The 19,903-nt window shown below is 25.2% G+C and overlaps 1 protein-coding gene across 2 annotated transcripts; it reads left to right on the top strand.

Moving 5' to 3' along the window:
* Positions 1-648: 648 nt before the first annotated feature.
* LOC112591882 (ATP-binding cassette sub-family G member 4) lies at positions 649-19,181 on the top strand. Of its 2 annotated transcripts, XM_025335824.1 has the most exons (14): positions 649-994; positions 10,764-10,894; positions 15,793-15,910; positions 16,400-16,589; positions 16,711-16,856; positions 16,934-17,172; positions 17,236-17,382; positions 17,474-17,575; positions 17,666-17,853; positions 17,929-18,097; positions 18,166-18,266; positions 18,390-18,545; positions 18,621-18,806; positions 18,866-19,181. In XM_025335824.1, the coding sequence occupies exons 1-14, from the start codon at positions 966-968 to the stop codon at positions 19,022-19,024; spliced, it is 2,061 nt and encodes a 686-aa protein (XP_025191609.1). In that variant the 5' UTR covers positions 649-965; the 3' UTR covers positions 19,025-19,181. The 2 variants fall into 2 exon arrangements, with proteins under 2 accessions (XP_025191609.1, XP_025191601.1); XM_025335816.1 differs by lacking the exon at positions 649-994 and having other exon boundaries at positions 10,374-10,894.
* The last annotated feature ends 722 nt before the right edge of the window (positions 19,182-19,903 follow it).

Raw genomic sequence — 19,903 nt, 5'->3', positions numbered from 1 at the left:
TTTGAGTATTTCCGGATGTCCAAAAAATATAGTTTTGATATTTTATTATTAAAAATTAAAAATTATATCAAGAGACAAATCAAGAGCCCTCATTGGAGGGCTAGCGATAACTCCCATGAAAAGACTTGCAGTAACTTTTAAAGTAGGTACCCAAACAATCATTATTATCTATTATATTATACTTACGTATGAATAGGCACTAGGCATATATTTGTAGACTTCCAAATTACCAGTTGTGAAAATCTTTGAATGCTCCGTCAATATATTTAAGTCTTAAGATGAGATAAATCGAAAATTCGTAAAGCACTCTGTGCTTACTGTTTTAAAACAACTTCGAATTTCGATCAATTTTTCGTTGATTCAAAAACAAGTTAATATAAACTATATATTTTTAATGTGCTAGTAACAGAACATTTTAAAATCATTTCAATGTATTAAAGAATATAAAATATTCACGAACATTGAAATGTAAACATCGATGCAAATTGCAAAATATTGAAACGTAACCATCTATGTAAAACCTCGATTACTTTAGCTTGAAATATCGATGTTTTTAAAACATCGATATTTTAATGTCATCCCTACTTGTCGCGTGAGCGTGAGACGCTTGCGTCAACACTCACCACTTCACCAGCTCGCTGCGGTTTTACTTTCGATGATAACGATAACCCGTTTAGTTTTAGTCGTTTTAGACTTTTAGTTAGTTAGTCAGCACTCAATCGTCATCATGGATCTATTTTGTAGTGCGCGTCTTTAACTATTTGGTCGTCTGCTAATCACCGTCTAATCGTGAAGTTTATTAATAACGTAAACTGTATATTCTGAATCCACATCAATCGTGAGACATTCGTCCGACCACGATTATTTTGGGGTAGTGTAGTGCTAGTTTCGTCCGAAAGTGTACCCCGACATTGCCCGGGTAATATCGTTATCGACGATATTCCGTTTTATCCACGTCGTCAAGTATGAATTCCTTTGTGTTGAATAACAACAAGTGAGTTATATTTACGTTGGATATCGCCTATATGTATATATCGTGATACTTAATTAAATTATTATGAATTTATGGTATTGCAATTGAGGGTACCTAGTGTCGGTTGGTTTGGCTTGTGATTGGATACATAAATATACATTTAATTTGGGTTTAAATCTTCAGATTATCCTTTGCGTTAGGTTAGGACAAAGATCACAACTTGTGCACAGAGATTTTCTTGTATGTGTCAATCATAACTTGCTCCATGTACCATTTTAGTTATCCGGTTGGATGGGGCAGTACAAGAGATTTGTTTACGACTTAAAATTGTATAATATTAAGTTTAAGTATTGAAGTTTGCCTTCATTTTTTTGAAAAATGTTTACTGACATCTGTATAGCACCCGCATAATATATGTCTGGTATCTAGCTAACACAATTGCAGCACATTTTTTTATAGGTTTTTCAATGCTTATAATTCAGATGAATATATTACTCGTGATAGTGTGGTTGTGTTTACAAATACTGTAATCGATATATATGTTGATAAAATTTGTTAATGACACTTTTGCACAGTGTGGATTCACAATTTACCACTACACAAGACATTGTATATTTTATATCTAACATGCAATGGTCAATATTATTAAATATGTAATATACTCAGGGGGGACTAGGTATCGAGGGGTCCTGAGGGTTAATCAACTGGACCTATTATTATCACATTTTAATTAATAAATATTTTTAGTTAATAGTGCTTAATTAATTTTCATTCATTTGAAAATAAATGGTACCTATTTAACTATTTTATTTTAATATTACTTTTTATACTTAAATATATATAATTTTTATTAATTGACACTATCAAGATCCTGGTAGGTGATTGCCCCTTTACCTCCTTGGCCAGTCCACTCCTGAATATGAAAGTTATATCATATTTTATCTTTTTAGCTACAAATATTGTTTTTAAGGAATTGAGATAAACAATAAATATCTCCACTAATAAAAATTTTAGTTAAAAAACATGTGCTATTTTTCTTATTTCAAAACTAATAGGCTAGTATTTAATTAATTAATTTTATTTGTTTATAAATAATATGGGAGTGGTCCAATTTAAATACATATTATTAAAATTAAAAACATAATATTATATGAAAAATAATAGGTACAAAAAAAATTAATTTTAGAAAGGTAATTCTAATTTATCAAAGAAGAAAAATGTGTCTTTTTTTTGCTAGTTGTAGGCATGCACTTCTTTAGTTATGCTTATAATTGATGATGCAGGGAGGGATTGCAATTTTATAGGTAATATATTTATCGGTATTTATTAAATATACACAGTTTAAACTGTATTTATCTTTTAGGTACTTAAAAATTTATTTAGTAAATAATTTCTTATACTGATTGGCATACTAGTAAATAAATTGTTTACAATAAAAGTTAATTAAATATTGATCATGAAACTATGGTAGGTATTAAATTATTTAGGTTAGTCAAATTATTTTGAGCATAGTTATATATGTGTATTTCTTTAATACCTCTATGTAAATTAATTAATTATTATAGGAGTATTGAAAATTTGTATTTAAATTATTTAGTGGGTTTTAATGTTTTACAAGATATTTTATTTTATAAACGTTTATAAATTTAAATTTAGAATTAAAGAAACGTTTTGATATCTATTTAAGTATTCTTTAAAATTATTATCATCAGTAGTTATAGCATTAGATACATTATTATTTTTAGACATATATATTATATAAAATTTAGAGATACTACCTAAGTTTTTACTTCCTAGTTCTTTAAATGATTTCCTAATAATACACTAATTTATAGTTAAAATAATTATTTTATGTAAGAAAATAAATATGTTATTTATAATTAAGAAGATGTCTTACAGGATTCTGTCTTACTGACTGTATAACACATAACAGAAAATTGTATGTTAAGAAGAATACAATTTATTATGTTTTTTTTTTTATTTTTACTATTATTAAATTTAAAATTTAGATAATTATTCAGAACTCCTTATAGGTTTTTTTTTATATTTTAATTTTAAAGCAAGGTATAAGCATTTTAAAATTTATGAAATCACTTTAATACTAAAATAAAACAGTAAAATGAATTCTTCCCAGCATACTATTTTCTATGTTTTGTATTAGTAAGACTGCACATATAGGTCTGTTATCTCTTAAATACTTACTTGAGTTATTTATATTAATATTTATGTATTTTTAGTATTATCGCACAAAACAATTATACCTTAAACATTTTTTTTTTACTTAAAAATCAAAAAATAAAAAGTATGGTATTTTTCTTAGTTATTGGGCTTTAAGCTACTTCCTAAAAACAATGCAATATATTTTCTATCCTTCAAAATATTTACCTCAATCAACTTTTTAATTATATAGTTCTAAATTTAAAAAAAAAATAGTATATGCATAATATTTAAATTTTATGTCTTAGCTAAATTGTTTTTAGTTTGATTGTAACTAGATTTTATTTTTATTAAAAAATATGTGTGAGATCAAGTATTAATTTTGTTCAAGGTAGATGTTTTAATAAATTGTAATTTTATAACTGCTTTTTTTTGCAGTTGAAGGCCCTAGTTATTTTTTTAATGTATACTTTATTAATAAAATCTGTTCTTATCTATGATTTGCAGTCTGACATTCTGTTATAACACAATATGTACATAGGCTTGGTTTGTTGAGGATCTTATAAATTAAGCCTTCAGTTTCACTTTCACTTTTCCTCAAACCAACAACTGTTGGAATTGTAAAACCTGTTTTTTTGTTCTCTGAATCTATATTGCTAGTAACAAATGTTGGAGAAATTTATTTAAAATAATCAATACTTATATTGTTAAACTTATCCTAATTATAGATATATTAAAGGGGTATTAAAAAAATCTAAGTTAATATTTTTTATTTCACAGAATATAAAAATTCTATGATATAAAATTTTTTTATAATTATTTTAAATAAATCATAATTTAGAATATATCTTCCACTTTTTTAATATGTTGTATTATTCATATTCTGTATATTTTTATCAACATATAGATCTTAAGAAGATATTAGATATTTATTCAATATTTACAAATAACATATGATTAGGTCAAGGAATTTAGTAGTTACTTTCTCTCTGGAAGAAGAATTGTGTAATTATTTGAAAAGATAATTTGTTGATGCAACTATACATTTAAACTCGCTATGCATGAAAGTAACTATATGATTATAAATCTTATTATTTCATAGAAATGATGCTAGTGAAATTTTTAGTATATAACATTTTTGTGGTATCAATGTTTTCTTAAAATATAAATGGACTATGTTTTAGTTTCTTACATATTGGGTTATTTAATCGCCTGGGTATATCTGTTGTCCATTTATCATTTTACTGAGTTTGAATATATTTTACAATGATGAAAGATAATTTTTACTTATATTTTTGTTAGTATATGTTTATTGCAATTTAAATATATTTTTTTAAACGTATTCATTTTTGGTAGGTTTGATATTAACTACAGCTATAATATATTATTCTTTTATTATGTTTGTAATATCTCAAAAAAAGTTCAAGGTACTAAAACGTAATAGAACATTCTATTTACTAACTAAATTCTTCTCTAAATTCGTAGAAATATTTGTAAATTACATGCGGTATGAGTCGTTTAGTTTAAAAAAAAAAAACTTCAACATTAAGTATCGAAATTGATATATTATAATAAAATATATTACGTACCATATTTATATATACTCAAATAAAGCGCAGATTTCTATGCAATCACATATATCTTTTCCTTTTAATTTTTTGGATTTTTATCAGTTATCTTCATGAATCGTAATAATTTTACTTTAATAGTGAATTTTTTTTTTGCATATTTCTGTATATTTAATGGTTGTTGCATATTTTTACAAAATTCTAAATATATTGCATATTAAAGCAAAAGTTAAAAAAAAAATTGTGTAAAATAATATTTTGTCAAGTAGAAATATTAAAAATAATTTTTTTAGCATTAAATAATAACCATAGCGTGGACTTATTATTTTTTTCACAAATTATAATAATTTGAATCTAATAGTGAAATTTTATTTGTATATTTCTGTATATTTCTACAAAATTCGAAATATATTCAATATTGAAACGAAAAATTTTTATATACCTACTTAATTTATTTAAGTAATTAATTATTGTAAATTGTTTAATTTATAAATTTTACATAAATAAAAAAAAAATTTCTTGCATATTTTTATAATTTTTATTGCATATTATAAAGCATATTTCAATATTTTTTAGTGCATAAAAATCTGTACTCTACTCATATATATAAGTAAGCATAATATATAATTTTATCACTAAGCGCTTACAGAATAAATAGGTACACTATGTGTATAGTAGACGGCCATATAGTTGTAAGATTTTTATATATTTTAAAATAAATCATGAACAATTAAATATAAGTTGGTACTTGATGATACACATATTTGGAAAAAGGGTAAGAGTCTTCCGCCATATTTCATTAGTTATTGCTATTATTGTATATTATTGTAGGTATTATATTATTATTATATGTATCTACGTATAAAAATATAATTCGATCAAGAGACAAGAATTTCTTCCACCTTCTTTTGTACGTAATTCTACGAAATTCATTTTTGTTAAGATCTTACCTATTTATTTCTCCTATAAAATAGGTAATCATAAATTATAGTATTCAAAAAAATCAATTTTTGAAAGAATTTGGTTTACTATATTTAGTATTTGATGAAATAATCTTTGAAAGTTATCATCATTTATAAATAACCTTGGTGTATTATATTATTATTGCAATTGAAAATCATAATACTCAGTAATATTTTCATATGCAGCGATTTCTCCTGCATTTTTTGTAGATTGTCAATATTTTTTTACCTTTAATCCTTTAGTAAAATTTAAGTATTTACAAATATTGAAATATAAACCTATGAAATTTTATAAATTTTATAAATTTTACACAAAATATCTAAAAAAACTGATTTTGTTGTTGCGTTCTTCAAGGAGGACATATATATCTGAAAATATCAAAAACGTACATTTATTAATTTCATTGTTATTTAAAATAATTATGCTATATAATTTTTTTAAATTTACAATAAAATATTTATTTATTATATTCAAGTATCCATGTTGTATTTGCATTATCTTTAAATATTCTTTTACATGCTAAACTACTGTTGCTAGTTTTTAAATACATTTAATTAAATTGTTTAATAATTAATAAATTTTGGCAACCTAGTTTTTTGAAAGTATTATAAGATAAAACTTATTTCATGCACGTGCTTGTATTTTATTATTGTTTATATAATAATAATGTTTATTTAAAAATATTACTTTGTTGATACGTTGGCGTTATAAACGTGATATTTTTACATCATTTTTAAATATTTTATAAAGATAATTGTTGAATTAAAATGAACTAGTTATATGTATAAATATTTTTTTTATTTAACGTACCTTACATGCTTATTTAATAAATATTTTATTTAAATCATCATATTTTTCTTTTTTTAATATTTTTATTATCTACACTACGTTGCTTTGCTTCTTTGGGTCTTTTTAAGACACGCGATACACTACTGAAGTACACTTATAAAATTGATATTATGATATTAAAATAGTTATGTTAATAGAAAGTTATTATATAATGAGTTACTCAGAAACACAGTTTCCTCATTAAGATGGAAAGGTTTTGAAAAAAATATATTAAAAATACATTAATACATTTTTAGATAAATATAGATGATTAATTTTTTGTCTAAATCAAATATTTTAGTTGAAGTAAAAATTGAACTTTTTATGATTTTACTTAAATCAGAAGTTATGTTTATTATATGCTGTGGATTCATTAAATCGTATCATTATTACTTATTTATATTCAATTCATATGTATATTAGAACTTTAAACCAATTTAGAGTGTTATATTAACAGACAATGTATTTTAAATTTTAGAATAAAAATAATATAAATATAATAAGTAGAAAGTTGGTGTCAGTAACGTTATAAGGTTGATGGGTGACGGAGAATGTCTTTGCGATCTGTGCGTTAGTGCGTCTGTTGAGTAATAATACAAAGTTATGAAACTAAATGTATACAATATGTAATACATAATATTTTTGTATTAATTTATACCACTAATTGTAATGATAAAGTATATATTATGGCATTAAAACAATAGGCAATTAAAAAATAGAATTATCAAGAACATCGTTGTAGTCATGAAATACAATACAAGCGACACGCGTGTATTTTGTTTTACATAATTACATTTATTAAGGCTGTAACATTGTTCATCTATATTTCAATTAATCGTACTTAATTCGACACATGCACGATGCACTTCCTATGTATTTTATATCAGCGATTCTTAATTCAAGGGTGAGAGGAGAAGTTATGAAGTCTATAGAGTATAGTACACGGTTTTATATATATTATAAAATACATTATACCTACCTACGTACTATAGGTAATTGCGATTAAAGAATCCAATATTTTAAATAGATCATAAATCGTGTTAGAAAAATCGTAATTGCAATAAATAATAGGTAATTATTTTATTGTAATCAGTTTGTATCTAATATAAATGTATTTATGAAAAAAATTCAAAAACATAAAATGATTTAGTTGTATAATTTTTAATATTAAATTGCGTATTTTATTACACATAATTTATTTGATTTATGAAATTCTCTGTTATACAAAGCGTATTAAATGTTTCAGTTTTCTCATGATATTAAATATTTTAAAAATTATTTAAGCAATGTTTATCTATTATAATTTATAGTAATTTCTTTCATTAATGATAAATACAAAAATGTCTATTAATATACTGAAATCTTTAAGTAACATAAAAATCATTATAACAGCATAATACAAATAAAAAAATGTGTAATGAGACGTACAATATATATTTATAGTACCGATAATACACAGTTTACGGAGTGTACCGCATTATTATTTAATATAGTATTACCTGTACTAATTGGATGTTGGAATTGTACAAAATAAATTACATTGCAATATAGGTAATAGTCTGGTACTGTATGCATATTTAGTCTTAATAATATTAATTTCGCCTTATGTACCTAGATATCTGTAATAATTATGTTGATTTATGACTTATTGCATGAGTATACTTAATAAATTACAAAATACTTATATACCCATAATAAGTTGTGAAAATAAAAACAAAATATATTATTCTTATTATTCAAACACGGGTCATAAAATATAAAGTATGCAGATTTTATTTTAATGAAATACTTTATTTATATTTCAAACACTTTGGAATGTATACTGTAAAATTAATTAAATGTATTTCTTGTTATATCTAATAGTTTTAGATATTGTGTAAGTCTTTTGGTTGGGAAAGGTTAACTAAAATATAAAAACAAATACATAAATCTTTTTTTTTATTAAGTTATTTATTTATCTTATTTTTATACCATGTTTAAAATTATTGTCTAAAAATGATAAGGATATGTCCGATTTCAAAAAATATAGCTGCGGCCTGCGATATCTACAAATGCCCTTATCCTCATAGTTTCAAATGGTTAATTTTCAAATTAATTGTTTTACATTTTGTTTTTTATTGTGATTAGTATAAAAAATGCCAACTCATATTTAACTGATGTAATCTTAGGTATATAGTAACGGAAGTATATAAGTATTATTTTTACTATGATCCAGTTACATTTTTTAAAGGACCAGGAGGAGGGTTTATAGTGTATGTATACATTAGATACATGAAGTATTTTAATTAAATCTCAAATTTCATTCTGTATGTCCTCGGTCCCTTCCACATGTATGCTTACTTATCCTGGATCATTTGAATTCAACTGTGATTTTAATTTTATGCTATTGTTCCTTTAAATACCCTATATATTATATGCTTAATGTAATATATAAAACTCGTTTATCTATTCAGTGTAATTAAAAGTTAATTTAAGAAAATAAGTATATTTTCAATCTATTAAATCAATAACGTTTAACTCATAACAATCACGATGTTATTCACTCTATATTATTATGACCTACAATAAAATAATAATAATAAAAATCTCATTATTTATTGTTTTTGGTAGAGTTATTAAAATTTATCTCCAGGTATAGGTACATAGTAAAATTAAGTGTTCATAAGTATATTAATTAAAGTAATTTATTGTTAAACGTATATTAATACCTGCTTCTACTCTTTGAAATGAGAAATTAAATTATTTTAACATATTGACCGCATAGACTTATTAATTTTAATACAATCGACTAAATAATAATAATAATTTTCAAATTAAAACTATAATAAGTAAAAAAAAAATCAAATTTACCAAGTCGTAGTAATTTTTTTATCTATTCGATTTTTTGGACATGAAATAAAATTACTATAAAACATAAATTAAGCACATGAAAAAATAAAAACTTGAAAATGATCCTTGACTTTTAACTTAAGACCCTCTTCTGATACCATTTACTTACCAGAAAATACCTATAAATATTTTTCTATTATACATATTAATAAGAATTTTATTCTATTTTTGTTTGACATCACATAATGACGTTGTCAGTATACTCAAAAAGTTGTATTACACACGCAAAGGTTAAAAGATGTATAAGATATACTTTTATTTGAATAAATTAAATACATATTAGGAACAATTGTTAACCTAACTTTTTTTCGTATTCAATATCTGAATACTCTTATTCCTTGAATGAAAGTTTGTATTAGATGTATTTAAGTTAAGTTAATTTTAGTAAATATGTCAGTAACCAATTAAAATTGCTTCTTATAACATAATATATTTTAATTAATACATTATTATTTTAAAGTAATCAAAAATACAATAAAAAATATAACATTCAAGTCTTGTTTAGATTTAAAAAGTTGGTGTTTCTACAAAAGACGTGTGCATTTTTGTAGTATTTTGACCTAACCAATTTATCGATTTACATTTAGCTCCATGCCATGCTTAAAAACGAATTAAAAACGTTATTATAATATTATAGTATTGTACACACTATCGACACTAATTTAGTCCGTATATTTGTATGTATCTAATAAAATAATGCAGTAGCACAATTACCCTTTGTGCCGTTTAAATATTTGACAGATAGACCAACATGGTCATATAATACGTCATAAAAAAATTTACACACACACCGGATAGTATTATTTTGATTTCACTAATTTACCTATCTATCGGATGGTGTGCATAATTTTACCGCGTATATAAATATATAGAGTGATAGAGTCAGCATTAGTAGTGGGGAACGGCGGCGTCTTTCAAGGCAAACAAAGGTTATTTCCTAGTCCCTACTATTAAAACATTCAGTCGTCAACTGTTATTATATTCATTATACATATGCGAGCGCCGCGCTACTACGGCGCGCAAGCAAAAAAAAACGTAGTCAAGCTCGTCAGTGTAGTAATATTATGTAGCTAGTAGTGGTTGCGATGAACTGCAAGCAAACGGTCCTTGTACGTTCCCGTTTAAATTATGCGTGATAGTTAAAATCGGTTTCATATTCTTTTTGAATTCAATTCAAACGGAAACCGGACATTGATTTCCGTACAAATATTTATAAATTTAGAGACGTAATATTAAAAAACGCGCACAAAAGTGTTAATCCTGTTGCACCTGCAGCGATAATTCATCATGACTATAATCGATGAATCCATCGTTGTCCCAATGGACGAACTGTCCGCCGTGAAACAAGACGGTCGTTTAATTATGGATCCCGTGTCTGTTGACAGAAAATCCGGTGCAGTCAAAGTGACAATTACGCCATGTCAACCCAAGACCCTGAGTCACCTTCCCAAGAGGCCGCCTGTGGACATCGCCTTTTCTGACCTTATGTACACTGTGACCGAAGGCACCAAAAACAGTAAGTGTTTATTCAATCATATTTTTATACATTATATTCATATTTATATCCTATGTAGATGAGTATAGTGCAAAAATCATGCGTTTTATATATATATATATATATATATAAACTATAGCTTAAAACTGACAAATCAAGTTGACGAATACAATCATGTCAGTTGTTATATTATTTATTGCGTATTTATTGTATTTGTGTCGACGAGGCCATTGCAGACAACATTATCATGTAGTTCACTTAACCATAATGACCATCTTAATATCGATTCTGTCGGTGTAATTTAACTATACGGTTTGTCTTCGTATCAACAAATATTAATTGATGAGCTATAAAGAATTTAGTAGGGTACGCGTTCTTCTTGAAACTTTTCCAATTCTTGGTTTTCATGAACATGCCTATTTACAATTTACATATAATTATAACTCATTACCCTTATGTCTTCACTCGTTCACCACTACTTTGTAGAACGTATTATCTCAAAATTATACGGTGCATAAAATAATGAAAGGTAGTAGAAATTTGTAAATGAGGTTATTATGGCCAATTTAACTGATATAATAATATGTATAAATATTTAACGTTAGTAGGTATAGGAGATTTGCCCGTGGATATAAGGTCACAGCACTGGGAATCTAAAACATGATATGACACAATTTACTATTTATTTATTGAAGTGTCTAAAGTTCATCTTGATCACGCGTATTATTATGTCCGACACATATTATATTATTACAGTAGGTAAATTATTACTGTTGCGAAGGCTGACGAATCAGCGTTTACTCATTGTTTTCTTATTAGTTGTTATTGTTTTTGAGTCCAAGCCCGTTATAATATTAGTTACCTATAGGTATGGTTATTAAACGGTTGGCAATAACATCTCGCGTATACCTATAGCGTGTATTATGCTTGGGTCGATTTCTTTTGTAATTTTTTTCCCGTCGATTTTTAAATATTAAATTATTATACTCTAGGCTATACCCATACGTTTGTAAAAGAAACATCTTTTCATTATAATAACTTATTACCAAATACATAACGACGATTAATAAGCGGGAAATGGCAGAAGGTCGAGTATCCCCTACCTGTAACCATTACATATATAAGTATAGTCCATGAAAAGTATTAGGTATCCAAAACAGTGTTTTCCAAAATGTTCATAAAAATTTAAATAAAAAGAATGAACTTTTAATTGTTTTCATTAATCTACTGTTATCAAAATACTACGATATCAGTATCATATACCTAGGTATTTTTTCAGTACTATTCAAATTCCATACATGTTAATTTCTTTACGTTTTGAATTAAATTACTAAATGAGGTTATGCTTATACACGCCATTAAGAAATCGAAGGTTACATATTTTAATTTGTATAACTTTAGTATTATTATAGTATTAAGAACTTAAATTCGTTAATTTATAAAATTAATTGTCCAAAATATTTTTTTAGGAAGGGAAGCTATAATAATTTTACTTCCTGAAATTCATTGAATTAAAAATAATATTGTGTTATTTCACGATCGTATTATCAATTAATATTAGGTAAATATAATATTATCATAACTACAAAAACGTGCTTATAAAAAAAAATAAAATAAATATATATGAATTTAAAATAACTTCTGAGACATTTAGTGAGGAGGAGGCATGCCTTCTTAAGTACCATTTCTCTAAAAACTATACTTTTTTGTTGTTTTATTTTTTTTATTTAAAAGTTTTCCTGACTTTTCATTTAAGCTTGAGTATAAAAAAACGATACTAAATTGTCATAACCTGCTTAAAAAACAGTTAAGTACTACCCATATAGAATAATAGTATAATTTCATCCAAATGTTATAAAAGAAAATTGTGGATTTAAGTTTAAAAAATTGATATGGTTTATCCAATTAATTTATATTTATCAAATTAATAAGTAATATTTATTATTTTGTATTCATTTAATACCCATTTACACGAAAAAAAGACGAATTTTCGGTTATACTACATTATTTATAGATAATATAATCACAATTTTGTATTTTAATTTTAATTTTATCTTATTCGAGCTATGGCGATTATTGATTCATAATATGTATGATTTAAATATTGAACGTGATTTTACGAAGTGAACTTTTATCAATAATTATATTCAATCATAAACATATTATGTAACGAATTAATGATAATAAAATTGATTTAAAAAAATCATTGGAATTTAACCCATTAAATATTGGATTATTGAAACAGATATATTATTATTGTTTATTAGATAATTATTATCTGTATGTTTTTTATGTCTACCAATAGGTGAGCATTTAGAAATTGTTTTATTATTTCGTTTAATTTAGACTTTATTATTTAAATATATTACATACTCCAATACTTGCAATAACTTGCATTTACCCATAATTACCGGATGCGTCTCAATCACTATTTACCCATGACCGAAACTCGTTTGTATATTTCAATAACAAATACGCGACTATCGCTTATTATGTATTAAAGGCAATTTCCTTATTGTGCTACCACTAAAAATACAAAAAATATAAACATTAAATTGTTTTAATTATTATAAGAATAATAATAAATTCGATAATATTTATCATTGTGAATGTTAAAAAAAACTTTGTCTTTTAATAATATGACTAATGATTGCACATAAATTTATTCAATACTAAAATTAAATAAATGTTGTAGATATAAATAAGAATTATTATTTTATAGTTTCAAATAAATTAAAATTATTTTTTACGTTTTTATTATGATGAGTACAAACTAGGTGGGATATTTTGAAATTGTGAAATAAAAAATAAAATAATATTTAAATTGTTCCGTTAAATCAAAATTCTTGGAAGTGCTGTATATAATTTAATAAACATTTGTATTTATTGGTTTTTAAATATTTTTAAATTTTTTGAACACTTTGAAATAATTTAAAAAGCACTTAGGATATACTTATGAACTGTAAATTTAAACTTAAGGTTTAAGTTTGTACTTGAAGGAGCTTATTTTACTCGATAGCTGTTAAAATTAAAAAAAACAGAAACTAACAAAGAAACTACAAAGAAAGCATAAACTTAAAAAATATCTTGAACATTTATGAGCAAACGATATTTATTTGTTCTGAATCGTGTTTTGAATTCAGTGAAACTAATTTTATGTATATAACAATCATATGAATGTCTGTGAAATAAACAGTGTTTACGTATGTTTTTCTTCAATGCTTTAGTGATTTAAAGTAATATTATTTTTCTTATGACTTTTAAAGAACAAAATTGGTATTGTTTTTACAACACATCAAAATTACAAGGATTATCAAGTATTACATTACTTACATGTATTTGAAGAATTCTTAGTGAAATTTTAATGACTAGTAATGCATTAACCATTGACTTAAACGTTGACTATTAATATTTTACTAACTTAAAAAATCTTCGCAGACTTAAAATGCAAGGTCACAATATGTGTAGTGTCCTCGATCAGACCGGTTCTTGTATAATATTATAGTATACAACTTTTCAGACATAAGGAGAACCCCTAATCATACTATCTCTCAAATTGTATTGCAATGGTATACCTTTATATTTCATATAATAATAATAATAATATTATTATTATTATTATTATTATTATTTATTTGTTACATATATTTCGGGACAAAAATCTTTAAAAATAAAATAGGGAAAAATCACCATATGATGATATAATCTCATAAAATTGTTATTTCTTTGTACATATTATATTGTATTATTTTCAGTTGTGCACAAAGTATATCCATAATTTTTGAAGGTCCTGTATAGCGGATTAAATACGTTCATGGTATTTAATTCAAATTATATATTTCTACTCGCAGATACCTTCTATATAATATATAACCTCTTTTAGAATAATTATCATTGATATTTCTTGTGACATACCATTCAAAAGAATGTATTTACAATTTTTTTGAGCTTAAGTTTTAAATTAAATATTTGTATCGACATGTTTGTTTATTTTTTTTTTTTACTGCTATTTTCTTTGTAAGTTACTGTTCTTAGATAATATAAACTTTTAATTTTAGCTCATTATGTTGCCTTTACCCGCTGTTTAAAATATATTTCATAATATCATATTTGTATGCATAACACACTATATATTAATGTTAAAATATATATAAATAGATAAGTATAAACAATTACGGAAACTACTTGTAATGATTGACCTTATTTAACATTCATATTTATATAATACGTAAGAAATATATTTTTTAAATGTATTACACTATGTGCATAATTAAACACTTATTTTATTTTGTAAATTTCAATTAAAACAGATCTTACACTATTGCGTATGACTTATTGAATCATTTTTAGTTTCTCGGTGTGCTAGTTTTATATAAAATACTGTGATGATATTTCACAAACTAAAATAAAAAAAATTGAAATTACTAAGTCTATAATCAGTAGTACAACTACAATGTGTGTTGAAATCATCAACAATATTGAAAGAATTCGAGATTAGTAGCGTTACAGCAATACAATTTCATATAGAGAAAACCTTGAAACATGCAGTAATTTTCTGAAATTATTTTTTAATGGATATGGAAAAAAGTGATTAAAAAGAGGAGATTATATCCTCTTAATTGACTAAGATACAAAATTTTGAGATTTTGTGTATTATGTAATCTGCAAAATAATTGAATTAAACAAAATCACTTTTTAGTGTAATGATTTAAACATTCTCTGATATATACTAATTTAACATATCAGCTTTTAGTTTCTTAAGGATAAAAAAAAAAAATCATTAAATAACAGAGAGTTTTAAAGTTTTTTTGATTTTTCTATATACTATAATCTTTTTATCACTGAGACGCTACTGATCATCTTAAATTCAAATATTTTGTTTACATTGCATTTAACCTATATTATTTCATGTTTTTCAGCTTCCAAAAATATTTTAAAATCTGTAAGCGGCCGTTTGAGATCAGGTGAATTGACGGCCATAATGGGACCGTCTGGTGCCGGTAAATCCACACTGCTGAACATACTCACGGGATACAAGTAAAAAGAGTTTATATAATGTGGTTATAGTTTAGTCATTGTCTTGTACTATAAATATTGCGTTAAATTTTAGTATCGGAAAAATAGTAAAAGATTAGAGGAGTTTTTTTAGTGTTCGAAATATATTTTTTTTACTCAATGTTAAATCTAATTGCATATAGAAACTGATTATAATTATTTAGAATGTATAGGCATATCAATTGAATAAGGATATACGCGTATCTAAATGATATGTTCATAATGTTTATAGACTTATCAATCATTTCGATAGTACATTAATTGGTCGTTATTACATATTCCTGTAATGTTAATTCATATTTTGTCACACGAAATAAATAATTTTTTTTTTCCGTAATTTGGTATTTATTGGTTCTGTTTAATGTCGTCTCATACACTCATTTCCCACTGTATATAATAAAAAAAATCATGCCTAATTACTATTCTGTAATCATAATATGTGTTAATGTCTCGTTATACTTTACTTTTTAGATGTTCCGGCGTTAAAGGTTCTATCACGATTAACGGGCATGAAAGAAATTTGAGTCAATTCAGAAAATTGTCATGTTATATTATGCAGGACAATCAACTCCATGCCAATTTATCTGTAGAAGAAGCTATGCACGTAGCTACCTCGTTAAAGTTAGGATCAGACATATCAAAGGACAGTAAATATCAAGTGGTTAGTTGCAGTACTCGTACTATTTATATTTTAATTATTACCGTTCCTTACGATTGACGAAGATCTATAAAACCGCAGAAACAAAAATTGATATTTTTCATAAATTTAATATTGTTTTTAGATTCAAGAAATATTAGAAACATTAGGTTTGCAAGAACATCGAAGGACAATGACAAGCAATTTGTCTGGTGGGCAAAAAAAACGTTTGTCTATCGCTCTTGAACTTGTAAACAATCCTCCCATTATGTTTTTCGACGAGCCAACTAGGTTAGATACATTACCAGCACCACGATAAAGTCCGAACACGTACAAATATTAAAACATGTTAATTTATATAATTTCAGTGGCTTAGACAGCAGTTCTTGTTTTCAATGTATTTCCCTACTGAAATCGCTTAGTCGTGGCGGACGTACTATCATCTGTACGATTCATCAACCCAGTGCTCGACTATTCGAGATGTTTGACCATCTGTACACCCTTGCTGAAGGACAATGTGTCTACCAGGGATCCACGAAACAACTCGTCCCTTTCCTCGGCACCCTCGGACTTGAATGTCCCAGTTATCATAACCCCGCGTCTTACCGTGAGTCAAATTCAATACTCGAATAAATTATTTCAAGGTATAACTAATAAAATTCTTGCGCAGTAATCGAAGTGTCATGTGGTGAGTATGGTGACAATGTACGCAAATTAGTGACGGCCATTAAAAATGGAAAATACGATATTCAAGTTGGCAAACCTTTCCCACAACCAGAAAATTTGAATAATGTTAACCAAAAAGAAATAATGAAAAGTAAATATTACTATACAATTAATCATCTTGAAAACTACAAAATGTTTTCAAAATAAATATTTTAAATTTTTTATCTTTTTTATGATTTCAGGTAGTAACTTGTCTTCAAACTTCATCGAAATAGATAAATTATCAAAATCTGTGGATTCTAATAGTTTATTGCAGTATGCAGGAAATCAATTTTCTAAACCTGGTAAGTGGTAATTTAATGTTGTATAAATTATTCATGAAATATGTTTTATCATTATTATAATTATGTACAGTAATTTTTTTAATGTTTTAGATGATAGCTCTGTTCTTAATTCAGAATTGAGTTCAATAAAAACTGGAAATCTAAATAATGCAGATGAAGCAACTGATACCTTATTAAAGAATGGTTTACCAAGTAGTCAACAGCGATATGCTACATCTGAATTTGCTCAATTTTGGATTGTTCTTAAGCGTACATTACTTTTCAGCAGAAGAGATTGGGTATATTTTTATCAAACTAGATAAATTATGAAAATGTTTAAATTAATTAATAATAACTGGATAATTTAATTTCAGACTCTTATGTACTTACGTTTGTTTGCTCATATTTTGGTGGGATTTTTAATTGGTTCATTGTATTATGATATTGGTAATGATGGTGCCAAAGTACTTAGTAATCTTGGATTTCTATTTTTCAACATGTTGTTCCTTATGTACACATCAATGACAATCACCATTTTGTCATGTAAGTTTACCAATTCATTGTTTAATAAATAATTAAAAATTAGTAAAATACATAATCCATTTTTACAGTCCCTCTAGAATTGCCTGTTTTGATCAAAGAAAATTTTAATAGATGGTATTCTCTCAGATCATATTACTTAGCTATTACATTATCAGATATTCCGTTCCAGGTAATTTTTTTTTATATTAGTATAATAAATTAATATCTAATTAATATGAAAATTTACCTGAGTAATAAGAATTACTATAAAATATCTTACCTTAATGTATTCTCTTTTTTGTTTTTTCTTAAGGCAATATTTTGTGTCATGTATGTGGGTATTGTGTATTACATGACTTCACAACCACTTGAAATGTTCAGATTTGGTATGTTCTTATCAGCCTGTCTTCTCATATCATTTGTTGCTCAAAGTGTTGGACTTGTAGTTGGAGCTGCAATGAATGTACAAGTAAGTCAACTATAATTTATAGTAATAATTACATTATATTATTTTTAACTAATTTAAAATCACTATTTGTTTTAGAACGGAGTGTTCTTAGCACCAGTCATGTCTGTACCTTTCTTGCTTTTCTCTGGTTTCTTTGTTAGCTTTGATGCTATACCTATTTATTTGCGATGGATCACATACTTAAGTTATATCCGTTATGGTTTTGAAGGTACAGCATTGGCTACTTATGGTTATAACCGAACAATCCTCCAATGTCACCAGGTACAAAAACAATATCTTATATGATGTTATACATGGTTTAAAATCTTTTAAATTTTTAGATTTATTGCCACTTCAAAAAACCGAGTACCACACTAAGAGAATTAGATATGACGGACGCAAGCTTTTCTTTGGATATTATTGCCCTGATCATAATATTCTTTGTGCTTCGTATATCTGCATTCATATTTCTCCGATGGAAGCTCAAGTCTTCACGTTAATTTGTATAAATTATTGAAAAGCTCTTCTATTACGATCAACTATACGTTAATAGTTAATTAAGATATCTGATTTGTCTGTGAATGTGTATATAGTATATATATACAAATTTATTATTATTGCCCGGTTATGGTTTTTACAGATTTTATAATAATTAAATGTAATATTGTGATAAAAATATTTTCTATTTGGCAATATAATATATTATATATTATATTGACGAAAAAATAAAAAACTACAAGGCATTTGTTTTAGTAGATTTAACATATTGTATTGTTAAATTACTGTGATTAATAGTTTTCATTAGTTTATTAATTTTTTTAAGTACTTTTTTTATGTATTTGTTTAATCTTTAGAACTTTGACCAAATTTTATCAGATTATTTAATAACTTATTATTTTTGTTTCTATTTCTTTTATATATATATATATATACATGCATTATATACAATGTTAAATCAATGTATTATGAAATATACTTTGATCTGATTCCTTTTATTTTCCATGAGTACTTATTTCCTCTAATAATTATTTGGTATAAAAATGTAATTTTGAATACAAAATAAAATAATACTTGCAATGTTGCAATGATGACAATTCTATCGTTTGTTGTTTTCAAATGTATAAATTATTCTGTTCTTAAAAAAAAAATTATATTCTAATAATTAATGTCGTATGTTATTATTCTTGAATCATTTTATTTATTTCGTTTTTAGACTTACTTATACACAATTAAAATATTATTGTTAATGCTTCACAACAATAACAATTTATAAATGTAATAAGGACCATATATTTTATTATTGATGCATGGAAGTTTCCACGTATTTATGATAAATCGTTTATGCTTGAAATCAATATAGTTTCTGTGTTGACTATAGA

Source organism: Melanaphis sacchari, unplaced genomic scaffold (genome assembly GCF_002803265.2).
Source record: "Melanaphis sacchari strain LSU unplaced genomic scaffold, SCAv2.0 Contig0_pilon_pilon, whole genome shotgun sequence".
In the NCBI taxonomy this organism is placed as follows: domain Eukaryota; kingdom Metazoa; phylum Arthropoda; class Insecta; order Hemiptera; family Aphididae; genus Melanaphis; species Melanaphis sacchari.
This window is presented reverse-complemented; position numbering and strand designations above follow the sequence as displayed.

Excerpts from the sequence above, each read along its gene's own strand:
- LOC112591882 (XM_025335816.1), top strand. The coding sequence starts at position 10,666 with ATGACTATAATCGATGAATCCATCGTTGTCCCAATGGACGAACTGTCC. Across the intron at positions 10,895-15,792 it reads GACCGAAGGCACCAAAAACA|CTTCCAAAAATATTTTAAAA; the intron begins GTAAGTGTTTAT and ends CATGTTTTTCAG. Across the intron at positions 17,576-17,665 it reads AAATCAATTTTCTAAACCTG|ATGATAGCTCTGTTCTTAAT; the intron begins GTAAGTGGTAAT and ends TTAATGTTTTAG.